Genomic DNA, 12,819 nt, shown 5'->3' on the forward strand with positions numbered 1-12,819 from the left:
TTTTCATAAAGGTCGGGACAGAGTCCCGCCATACCAAACAATACACATCTAACTCATATCAACCAAACAAGCAACTCCAAAGCAAATGGAGCGCACCAACATCTAACTCATACACATCTAACTCGACTTGCCTATCGGGACCTACAGGCTTGAAACGCAGCATCCCCAGGCAAAAAGGGATGTCAGTACGAATAATGTACTGAGTATGTAAGGCACATAAATAAGTACATAATAGACATGGAAGAAATATAGAGTAAATGACTCAACCTGTAAGTCTGGATAACTCTGTAATTCATGAAATAATTATGGTGTCATGCATATGCGTATGAATGTCATATCATGCATAGGTACATGTGTTCATAACATCATCAAGCCTCTGAGGGTATCCCATCATATCATCTCGGCCACTGTGGGCAAAATCATCAATGTATACCAGCTGATCGGGTGGTGGTGCGTATATAAAGCCATAACCTTTCCATATTCCATATACATATAAATATGCGTATATAATGTCATCTGGTCATGGGTCAATGTGCATGTATAAATGCATGAAATGCATATGAAATACATTAATAAAAATCTCTCGGTACGTCATAAGATCATTATGCCTCTGATTAATATCATGAAATAAACTTTACCAACTTATGTATTTTTTAGACCCATTAACAGACAATAAAATAATAGGACACATGGGAATTCAAGAACATAGACACTTCTAATACTTTCTATGAATAGAGTTATTTATGGAAGTTGTGCATTTTCTCATTTCATTCATGTTGTATAGATCGTGCCAAAAGAAAGAAGGGATAACCTTAACATACCTGAGCCGATTCTCTTGACAATCCCTCTAACACACATTAATTGTGAAAACACGTAGCGGAGGATCGAAGTAGGAAAAAATACGTATGATATTCTTGAGAAAGGTTGTACCGTGCTCTCTTAGAATTGCAAATTCCGTTGCTATTATGTAGTGTAACTTTGTAAAAATAATTTGCTCAATATCTGCTACTTTGCTAAATTCTAAATCACGTTCCTTTAGAAGTCTTATGGTGAATAAGTAGATTCTTGAAAGAATTGAAATTCTTGAACTTCACCGTGAGCTTTAAGCAAGTCTCTCAATCAAGATTATAATTGGTAAAAGAGTTCCATTATAAGATCAAACAAATCCTTTAAATTATAGTATATTATAAAGATTACTCCTTACACTTGAACCAAAGAGTTCTTAACTTTTTGCCACATTACCAAAGTGACATATGAGTCATTTATTGGGGGGGGGGGGGTTGCTGCCACATTAGGGAGGGGTTGGTCTTATCCAAATTTGTCCACTTAATTTTTTAATTAATAGTTAATCTTCCATTAACCAATAATTATCCAATTATCCATATAATTAAGATTTATCTCAAATTACTTAAAATACTACTCACTTTTAATACACTTTATACACCTTACTATTATAGCTATATGGTATCTTGTATGGCACTAGTCCATAAATACCGGGTATTTTAGCTCGGCCGTATTTTATCCTAAAATGTCAAACCTCGACGGAACTCATTTTTTTATTTGCTTACCCTCTCATATTCAAAAATTTACTTATCCCTTGATTGAAATAACGTGATACTTATAATCCCAAAATAAATCTCATTTCCAAACTTATGTCGGTTAACTTACAAAGAAACTTCAACATGCGAAAATACGGGACGTAACATCTCATTTATGATCTTATATCAATTTACTTATGGCATACTTCCACGTATGTAAACATGGGGTATAACACTCTACGAGATCACGGACCTCCTCCCACGATCGCGATAAAGAACACACCAGCAAACGAGCAACTCCTTAAGTCCAAGAAATGACCCATTAAGCATCCGAAACACACCCGAGGCCCTCGAGACATCAACCAAACATGACAACACATCCCATAAAATTATTCAAACTTAGTCTAACCTTTGAATCACTCAAAACAATATCAAAACACCAAATCAACCTCGGATTCAAGCTTAAGAACATCTAAATTTCCAAATTCCACAAACAACGCCGAAACCTATCAAACCTCATCCGAATGACCTAAAATTTTGTACACACTTCACAAATGACATTACGAACCTACTCCAACTTTCAGAATTCCATTCCGACCCCAATATCCAGATTTCCACTGCCGACCGTGAAACACCAAATTTTCAATTTCGCCAATTCAAGTCTCATTACCACAGACCTCCAAATCACATTTCGGACGCGTCCCCAAGTCCAAAATCACCTAACAGAGCTAATCAAATCATAAAAATCCAAATCCGAGAACGAATACTAAAAAGTCAAAACTTGGTCAAACCTTTCAAATTTAAAGCTTCAAACTGAGAATTGTTCTTCCAAATCTATTTCGATTATCCTGAAAACCAAAACCGACAGTTTACATAAGTCATAATATATCACACAAGGATAGTCATGCCCGAGAACTGTCAAGCGAAGTGCAAATGCTCAAAACGACCGGTCGGGTTGTTACACCTAACTTCGTTCAAATACTAATGAAGAAAGATTAAATATCAAGACATGAATAAGGGTAAAGTAGTTAAAATTTCATTCTAATTAATTTTTCTTATGGGACGTGTACAAGAGAATTATGACAAATAATATAAGACGGATGGTGTATTTTTTAAAATGGCAACTGAAGTACAAGAGCTTTAGAACTCATATGTAGGAGTGTACAAATGAAACCGACAAACCGCACCAACCCGATAATCCGAGTCAAACCGAGAAAAAAAACCCGACTATAGTTTGGTTTGATTTGGTTTGGTATTGGAAAAAAACCCGACCATAATTGGTTTTGATTTGGTTTTAACTAAAAAAAATGCAAACCGAAACCAACCCAACCCAACATTATATTTATACAACAACAACAACATTATATTTATAGAAGTTTTAAATATATTTAATATATAAAAATATTTATGGTAGTGTAGTTCATAAATATTTCTTAAGCTTTTTCATAGTTTTATCTTTTAACGTATTATTTCAAGCTTTGACTTATAATTTTTGGATGCTCCAATAAGTTTTAAAGTCCATAAATGTTAGTAACTCAAATAAATCCTAATCCAAAATCAAATCAATACTAATACTAATAAAACATTCAATTCAATTGTACTATGAAAGAAAATAGTGTTGGATATCTATTTTTTTTTAGTTTTTCCATGGTTTAGATAAAATGTTAACTTATTTCTTTTAGTGGTTAGTTATGTATATAATAGCACTTATTAGTCGTAATTTTAAATTATGTTTGTCTTCATTATAGCTTATTAATAATATTTATTTTATGCAATTTTATTATCTTTATTGTTGAATATTTTAGTACAATACCATGACTCTCATATTTATGTTATTTTATAGAAAAACACCTTATATAGTTATATCTTACTAGTATTAAAGAAATATTTGGAGCATGAATTTTATGTTTTGTGCTACGAAGACTTTATGGAAAAATAAATCGAAAAAATCCAAAAACCCGAGAAAAACCGAGATTAAAAAACCCGACTTTTATTAGTTTGATTTGGTATTTAGATTTAATAACTCGATACAATTGATTTGGTTTAGTAATTAGAAAATCCGACTCAACTTATGTACATCCAACTCATATGCATGAGTGCTTTGTTCATCATTATTTGACACTTCTAAGTATATCTTCAGAGCTGCAGAACTAATAATTGTTTTCAGGATTTATTATTTATTCTTTCAATCTCTGGTTACCACAATGAGTTTTGTAACTTCATGTCAGGATGATGAGGACGTGGTTAAGAAGATGACTGGCGTACATTTTAGCTGATAAACTTTCAAATATATATATATATATATATAAAAGAAATCGTATATATATGAAAGGAAAAGTAACCTTCTTTCTAGTTTCGCATTATCATCTTTAGAATTTGACTCCAAACATTATAAAAACCGAAATTAGCTATGACTTCGTCGCTGAATCGCTCGTAGCTAAACAAAATTTTCTAAGAATCTGTGGCTAATTCGTCACAAAATACATCGAGAATGAGATTATGATATAATTAGCATGTAGTACAGAAGATGATGTTATTAGAATTAGAAAGAGTTGATAGCTAATTATAGAAAACGACTTATCACTAATACCAATTTCAAAATAGTAATAGTTGTCCTGCATTTAATCTCTTAATTGCTATATAAGCTATCCAACTAGTTATTGACATAATGCTTGCTTAAGAAACCTAAGATTGAACACTAACACAGAGTGTGTAGTACAATCTATTACTCCAACTATCATATTGTGAAATGAATTTATTATTTATTCATTCAACCCTGATTACCATTCATGTTAACCGTAAGCATAGACGGAGCCAGAATTTTAAGCTTATGAGTTCGGGATTCTTAACTTTGTAAATTACCGGATTCTAAATTAATAATTTGTATATATTTATTAAAAAAATTTAAGACAAATACATGATTTGAACCAAAGCTACTGGGTTCAGTCGAATCCATAGTCGATAATGTGGCTCCGCCTCTAACCGTAAGGTCCGTGATGGAGGTCAGGATGATGAGGACGTGGTCAAAAATATGACCGGCAATACATTTAAGCTGATAAATTTTCGAAAAAAGAATAGATATAATACTTTAGGCAAATCGCTTATCGCTAACAGAATTTCTTGATAATCTGTTTTTCATTCATCGCTAAATAGGATTAGAAATGGATTTTTCTGTTTAGCTACTAAATTTATCAGTCGTAAATTCCTCTTTTATCATTAGTGAAACAAACTTAAATATAGTAGTATGGACAGGAACATACCATCTTCCCTTAAAATTGTACTGCTAGAAACTATATAGAGAAAGACACTAAACATTACAGTATTTGCTAAATTTAATGCCAATTGGTAGGACAATTGGTACTTTGTACTACATTGGGAGGAAAAAAGAAGATAAGGTTAAGACTGAGAGAAGCAATTGTTGAGTGTTCCTATAAATAATCCTTCAAATTGATTGATTTGTAATTTGGTTAGTTGGTTCATCAATTAAATATCCAACAATATATATTTAAAATCAATTCTTGAAATTTTATATAAACTTTAGTGCATTTTTATAGTAACCACTAAATCAGCCAGCATCAGCAGTCCATTTCCTTGCCAAAAATCAAGCCCGAGTAAAGGAGCAAGTGGGAAAATTGAAAACTTGTGATTAGTCTTGCTGTTGAAGTTAATCAACAAATGAACTTGACTATGATCCTCTAACTGCAAAATAATTAATATTCAACTTGATTAGGTTACTTATAATGTTAGTATTTTCTCAAGATTACTCTAGGAAAATTAAAATTTAAATACTACCCTATAATTAGCTGCTACTCTTCTTGAACATATCCCACCTTGTCCTTTCTCCTCTCTGATTTGTATTAGTAGTAATTATGTAATTAGATAACAATAAAAAACTATATAGTTCTTAAATGCTGGGCAAAGATGTCAACGGAATACCTTCCCTCGCCAGAAATTATATTGTGTATATAGGTCAGATATGTATATTTTGCATATAAATATTAAATCTTCTCGTTTGTTCATAAATTTTGGCTACGTTGTTTTTCAAAAAACTTTAAAAATATTGTTTATTCATGGAATATGATCAGTTTTGAAAAAAAGTTTCAAGTTCCCAAAAAGTGGTTTAGAGCAGTTTTTGGGTGAATTTTTTTTTCTTGCTCTCACAAAACTTCAACATTTTTTCAAATAAAATGCATGTTCAAACACGACTTCAACTTCCAAAATTTATTTTTCAACTCAATTTCAAATTCTAACCAAATCTATATCCATATGCTAGCTAAATAGTTGGAATGTAAAATTAGTACACCTAATTTTCATGGTACTGCAAGGGAACATAGATAAAAGTGACTCAAGGTTTTGACAAGAAGTTCCAAGTTCTGCAGCCTAAGGTCGTTGTAAAATTATAAAAAAATAAGAAAAACAAGAAGAATAATTATTTAGTGAGATTTTAAGGTTTGTTGGGTTGTTGAGAAAACAAGTAAAAGAACATATGATTTTTTGTAGTCAATACAAATTTCAACCACTTTCAAGCAGCTACATTTACTTTACCTCTTGTTGTTACCAATAGTCATTTCTTAAAAGGAATGTCACACAATTTTAGCCTTTTGCCCCTTGTAGTTTCAACTAAAAAGCATTTGCCACATATAGTAAAATTGGTTGGAAATTAAAGGCTAACACATTTTTGGTAGATTTCATTGTATATAACGTTGGCAAGTGGAGTGGTTTGACCACCAAATGGTTATGGTAGAACAGTAAATCATCCTCCATCTTTAATTAGAAGTGTCGGGTTCGAATTCTGAGTATGAAATTGTCTTTGGTAGGGAGTGTTTTACTCTCCAAAGTGGGACATTCCGACGCTAATCCGGATTAATCAGACTCCAATCCGGACAACAAACACCGGATGAAAACTAAAAAAGATAAAATTGAGTGGTTCCCATGAGTACTACACAAGGCATCACTCACCTTTGGACACATAGATACTCAGGCAAAAATCACTAGCCGGCGGCGAAAATTATTTACATCCGATAACCGCAAAAGTGTATAAAATTTTGTATATTTTTTATATATAACATACAAATATATATTTATTTTTTTTTGAGTGCGGGCGCGCGGCTATACAAGGTCATTTTCCTAATACAAAAATGACCTAAGAAACTAAACCCAAACTCAGAAACTCCAAAACTTACTATTTTTCTAAGAAAAAGGAAAGAAATCTATTTAACTATTTTTTTCTAGGAGAAAAATCCCATTCGTGTACTTTCACAAGTAGAATCCTAAGATCAAAGTACATTGGCATAAGTGCATTAATAATACATACATTGACAATGAGATTATGATATAATTAGCTTGTAGTACAGAAGATAATATTAGAATTAGAAAGAGTTGATAGCTAAAGTGGAAAATCACTAATACCCATTTCAAAATAGTAAATGCATATGCTGCATTTAATCTCTTAATTCCAACTAGTTATTGACATCTCTATGACAGTCATCCTCTGTAATACCACTTCATTATAATGGCCAGTTTTCTTTGGAACCAATTTTTCATGTTATGTTGTAATATATGTTTTCTATAATAGAACTTCAATATAACAGCCAAAAAGTATCGGAACAAACGAGACTGTTATAAAGAGGTTTGACGGTACAATCTTTTACTTTGCTCTTACTATGTGTCCTAGTTTCACACAAGCTCCTTCTTAAATGTTGGAGATCAAACAATATGTTGGTTATGTGACAAAAAAGCTATAAAACCATGTAACTTCTATAACTAGATTGTCAGCAAGTAAAGAGAATCTGGTATTTAAACCATGGATAATCTGAATAACTATGGTTCAGTCAAACATACCTGAAACTGTTCTAGTGCCTCAAAGAATCAAATTATCTACTCTTGTGAATTTCCATATAGACTTACCTCAAACGTTGTATATGGAAAATGACTACCGTTGTACCATACTGAAGTAAAGGTTGCAAAAGATTTGTCTTACAGAGATAGAGTTATAAGGAACAACAACAACATATACAGTGCGGTTCCACAAGTGGGGTAACGGGAGGGTAGTGTGTATAAGACCTTACCCCTACATTGCGAAGATAGAGAGGTTTGTTTCCGACAGACCCTTGGCTCAAGAAAAGCATGTAAGACAAAGTTATAAGGAGTCGGGGAAAAAAATTGAAAGGAGCAAGAAAATGATAGATTGATAGCAAATAGCAAACTGGTGTCCCGTACAAACTAGGACAATACCATAAATCCATTGAGACAGTGAAAACAAAACACAGAACGGAAGCATCTACTACATCTCCCGGTGTTATTTTTTAGGTGCAAGGAGGGTGAAGTGAAATAAAAGCTTTGGCACAGAACATAAAAATATATCAATAGGTCGACATTCCACCCGACGAAAACATGGTGGAAGTAACAAAGATGGCTGTTGTGCATACGGAATGATTCAGTCACCTGGCTTCATCTACTTTACTCTTTTCCATCAGCAGCACGTAGGGATCCCAGTTGAACCGGAGCTTGTGTTCCCACAACTTTTGATGACCCATAAACAGACACATCTGCACCCTGTACTTTCTCTTTCTCGATTTGTTCCTTGATCCAGAAATATGTAATTCTCAACCCATCCTGATTCATTTGGAAAATAGACATTAGAGGTGCATAACCTATACAATAACTAACTCTCAAACAAAGGCCAAACGATGCTCAAAATGATCTAAGTTGATACCTTCAGTTTCATAGTAGGAGCCCAACCAAGCTTTTCCTTGACGAGAGTGTTGTCGGAGTTTCGACCACGCACACCCTCTGGTCCGGGGATGTGATGAATAGGAAGCATCTTCTGCTCAAAGCTGAGGACCATCTCCGCCATCTCATTCATGCTTACCATCTCATCGCTTCCGATGTTCACTGGCTCTCTAAAGTCTGATTTTGTTAACCTAAATAGGAATAAATTAGTTTGAGCAATGGAAATGCATTTCCAAAACAAAGTTTAACCAGTTCCGGTAGCTAAAACATCACTAATTAGGACTAACAATGCTCAGAAGGTCCCTCTATTTCCTTTTAGGGTTCTTTCTTATGGCCTTGGGGCCAAAGGAGGCGTGTTTTAGAAAAATATATTTTTTTAATACCAGAGACAGAGACCGAAACAATGCCAAAGTCCCGTTTGTGTATCTTTTGCCAAAATTTCTGAGGTGCCACAAGATATCTAAGATAATTAAAGAGTATTCTCAATTAAAACTTCGGTCGAGAAATGTTATTATGCTTAGAGCTCCACATACCTCAGAACGCCTTCAACACATTCATCAATGAAGGTGAAAGATCGAGTTTGCTTTCCATCTCCCCACATCTCGAATTTATCAGTGGAAGTTTGGGCTTTTCTACAAAAAGCAGCAGGTGCTTTCTCGCGGCCACCTGTAGTTTAAACAAGAAGTTGATGATTTCATGAAAAAAATCAATGGCAATGCAACGACATGTAATTTACTCGAGTTAGATTACCTTTCCATGTTCCAAATGGGCCATAAATGTTATGGAAACGTCCAATGCGACACTCAATTCCGAAGTCCTTGTTGTAATGCTTACATAACTCCTCTGTTGCCAGTTTTTCTAAGCCGTAAGCATCTTGAGGCTAATACAAAAATAAAAACTGTCATTATGATGCAAATGATCATATCCCAAATACAGCAATGGTTTATGGAATTAAGGTAAAAACCTCAGCAGGCCAAGCATCAGACTCCTTTAAGCTCACGTTAGTTTCCAACTGCTTAAATTCAGGGTAGATACAAGCACTCGACGCATAAAAGAACCTGGAACCAACATTTAAAAGGTTAATGTCTGGAAGTAGTACTGTCTCTTAGCTACTATACAAATAAACAAAGGGGACGAATATGGAATATCAGAAGCAGCTACAAAGCAGAAAAGATCTCTATGGTGGCATTCATGACAGAATAAATATACTTGATATATTGTATTAAGAGATCAAAATCTAGAGGAATCAACAGCATGAAAAATGAGCTCCCGAACCAGATTTTTTAGTCTATTCCCGTAAAGTCCATAACCTTGAGTCAGGTTCAAATCCTGTCTCTGCAACATCTTGGTTTTCCTCCTAAAGGACTTGTAATGCTTTTAGAGAGACTTGTACTGACATTTATCTTTATTTTACTATATATGAGAAAAGTTTACGGATGTACAAAATTTGGTAGTAAATGCAGAAGGAAGAGATAGAACCGACCGAAGGAAGGGAATGCGACAAATAGAACAACTTCGTCATCTTTCTGCACATAAAATCTAGCATAACAAATTGATATGTATCCACTCAACCATCCATCTACAAGGAAATTACAGCAGTAGTAACCTACACCCAAAATTATGAATAACTATCTATATCTGTGTGTGTTTATAAATTTTATTATTTTCTTTTACTCTCAGGTCATTGGGGCCAGTATGTTGCAGCGGAGGTGCCAGAAATAGTGTTGCAAGTGAAATATCCATAAGTTCGTGTAACCCTTTCATCATAAAAATAAAAAAGATATGCCGAATACAACCACTAGCCCATGAATACTGCATAGGTTTCTTGCATTAGAACAGTAGTCTGCCGCTAAACACTAAACAATACTTAGAAAGCAGGAGAGATTGGCTAACCTCTTAACACCAGTGATTCTTGAAGCCTCCATCATGTTGAAGCTGATCATAGTGTTGTTATACATGATAACTGAGTGGTTGGACTGAATGAAGCCCATACCTCCCATATCGGCAGCAAGATTGAACACATGATCAACTCCTTTTGTGACTTTCAAACAGTTATCCATAACCCTGAGATCAACGAGATGGAACTCATGACAGAACATGTCCTCAGACATATGCTCATTCTTCTTCCAGTCAGAAGCAATAACGTAATGCCCTTCAGTTTTCAGACGCCTTGCAATGTGTGAGGCAATGAATCCACCAGCTCCCGTAATAGAAATTCGGAGCTTCTCTGAAGGCCAGTAGGGTTCCCTCTCAAGGTTTTCATATGTGTATTCTCCATAACTGGTTCCACCGGAACTTCCCATTCTGTGCATACCAAAATCAAATGGTAAATGTGAGGAATCCTAGGCCTAATAGAGGCAAAGCACGAGTCTAGAATCAAAATACTCGTAGACAAAAGGTACATCATAAGAGAAGTGAATTTCAATGTGGTTAATACTGAAACAACAAGTTTAAAGACATACATCCAGGTGGATGAAGGACAAACTCTACGTGCAAAACACAGAAAAGAACATCAAGAATGAATTTTTATCTGAAATACTATGAGATAAATCAACAAATGAAGTTTAATTTGCTATTCAAAATTCCTCAGTTTTGCCATCAATAGACTTTTGGTCTAATCTTACCCCTCGCCGTTAGGAAAAAGTCTCGTTTTTTGCACTTGATCCCTAATGAAGCTCCAACCTAAGGGTAGTTGTAAAAACTTAAGAGGTAAATTTGGACCTTTTTTCTCGTAGAACATGGACATGTGGAGTTCATTAGTTCATGCCGGAGCTCTATTAATGACAAATGGCAACACTAAGAAGATTTGCTAACGGCTATAATTACAAGATAGAACCCCTTCATCAGACAAGACAAAACTAAAAGATTCATTTTTTTGACAAGGAAAAACTAAAACATTCACTTGACAAAGGCATGCTTTTATCACTCATTAAGATATATTTGCAGAAAGAACAAGGGACTCTACTCTATAAACAAAACCAAACTGACTCAGTTCAGACCATGAATAAATTAAGCATTAAACTTAACAAGAAGTCCACATAAAAACACCCAACTTAAACAGAAAAATTGTATTGAAATATGCAGCTAATTTGCAGAAAATCAAATAAAAAAAATAACCAAAAAAGATAAAGTTTTTTTTTTCACAGCCAAAAAAGAGAACAGAATAAAAGGCACACTAAAACCTCAAAATCTAAAAGGCGAAAAACAAATTACATTAATGACACCTTAGAACCCCAGATATTAAATATACAGATTCAAAGAGAAAACAAATCCAAAGTAAAATTTCAAAGACAGAGAAAAACAGAGAGAATGCCAAATACCTTGAAGCAATTGGACTTGTGAGGTGTTGAAGGAGATGGCGAAGCTCAATGATAAGGGGCTATGATTTTTTGTAACAGATCTCTGATTTATATTTTATAGCCAATATATAAATATAAATATAGTTAGTCAATAATTTCCAAAGTTGCAGGGGTGTTTCTTTGGTTTTAGATTAAAATAGTAAGCTTATAATTATGCGGACAGAATAGTGTTGTGTCTGATCTGGAATTTATAACACAGACATATAGAGTCGGTTTAAAGTTTAAACTATCAACTTCGTCGTCCATTTTCATTGGTCTACAATAATCCTAGGTGCTTGAAAAATGAAAACTTTCCATCACACGCCTAATCAATATTACTATATTTGATTCAAAATATTATTATATTTAGGGGTGTTCAAAGAAAACGGCAAACCGCATCAACCCGATAATTCGAGTCAAATCGGAAAAAAAAAATCGATTATGATTTGGTTTGGTATTGGAAAAAAAAAACGACCATAATTGGTTTGATTTGGTTTTAACTAAAGAAAGTCAAACCGAAACCAAACCAACTTGACATTACATATATAGAAATTTTAAATATATTTAATATATAAATATACTTATTGTCGCCTTCTTGAGCCAAGGGTCTCTTGGATACAGCCTCTCTACCTCTCGGGGTAGGGGTAAGGTCTGCGTACACATTACCCTCCCCAGACCCACTTGTGGGATTACACTAGGATGTTGTTGTTGTATAAATATACTTATTGTGATGTAATTTATAAATATTTCTTAAACTTTTTCATAATTTTATCGTTTAAGGTATTATTATTTCAAGGTTGGACTTAGAACCTTTGAATATTCTAATAAGTTTTATAGCCATTAATATTAGTAACTTAGATAATGCTAAGCCCAAACCAAAATCAAATCAATACTAATGCTAACAAAAGACATTCAACTCAATACTAAGAACGATAATGTATTGAATATTTATTTTTTGTTTTGCAATGATTTAGATAAAAATCCATAACCTCTTTTTATTTTTTCTTTAGCGTTTAGTCATGTAATTAATACTCCCTTATTAATCTACTTATTTTAGCATGACTTAATACTTTTAGATTATGTTTATTTTATTATGGCTTTTTAATTAGAAATATTTATATTACATAATTTTATTGTCTTTATTGTTGAATATTTTAGGATATGTTTTCTTGAAAAGTACCTTATATAGTTGTATCTTACTAGGATTAAAG

The 12,819-nt window shown here is 33.6% G+C and overlaps 1 protein-coding gene across 1 annotated transcript; it reads right to left on the minus strand.

Moving 5' to 3' along the window:
- Positions 1–7,700: 7,700 nt before the first annotated feature.
- Positions 7,701–11,808, minus strand: LOC107812799 (GDP-mannose 3,5-epimerase 1). Its single transcript, XM_016637968.2, has 7 exons — positions 11,591–11,808; positions 10,164–10,574; positions 9,235–9,328; positions 9,021–9,150; positions 8,804–8,936; positions 8,254–8,461; positions 7,701–8,153 (listed from the first exon to the last, which is right to left on the minus strand). The coding sequence occupies exons 2-7, from the start codon at positions 10,571–10,573 to the stop codon at positions 7,998–8,000; spliced, it is 1,131 nt and encodes a 376-aa protein (XP_016493454.1). The 5' UTR covers position 10,574; positions 11,591–11,808; the 3' UTR covers positions 7,701–7,997.
- Positions 11,809–12,819: the final 1,011 nt, after the last annotated feature.

This window comes from Nicotiana tabacum, chromosome 7 (assembly GCF_000715075.1).
Source record: "Nicotiana tabacum cultivar K326 chromosome 7, ASM71507v2, whole genome shotgun sequence".
Classification (NCBI taxonomy): Eukaryota; Viridiplantae; Streptophyta; class Magnoliopsida; order Solanales; family Solanaceae; genus Nicotiana; species Nicotiana tabacum.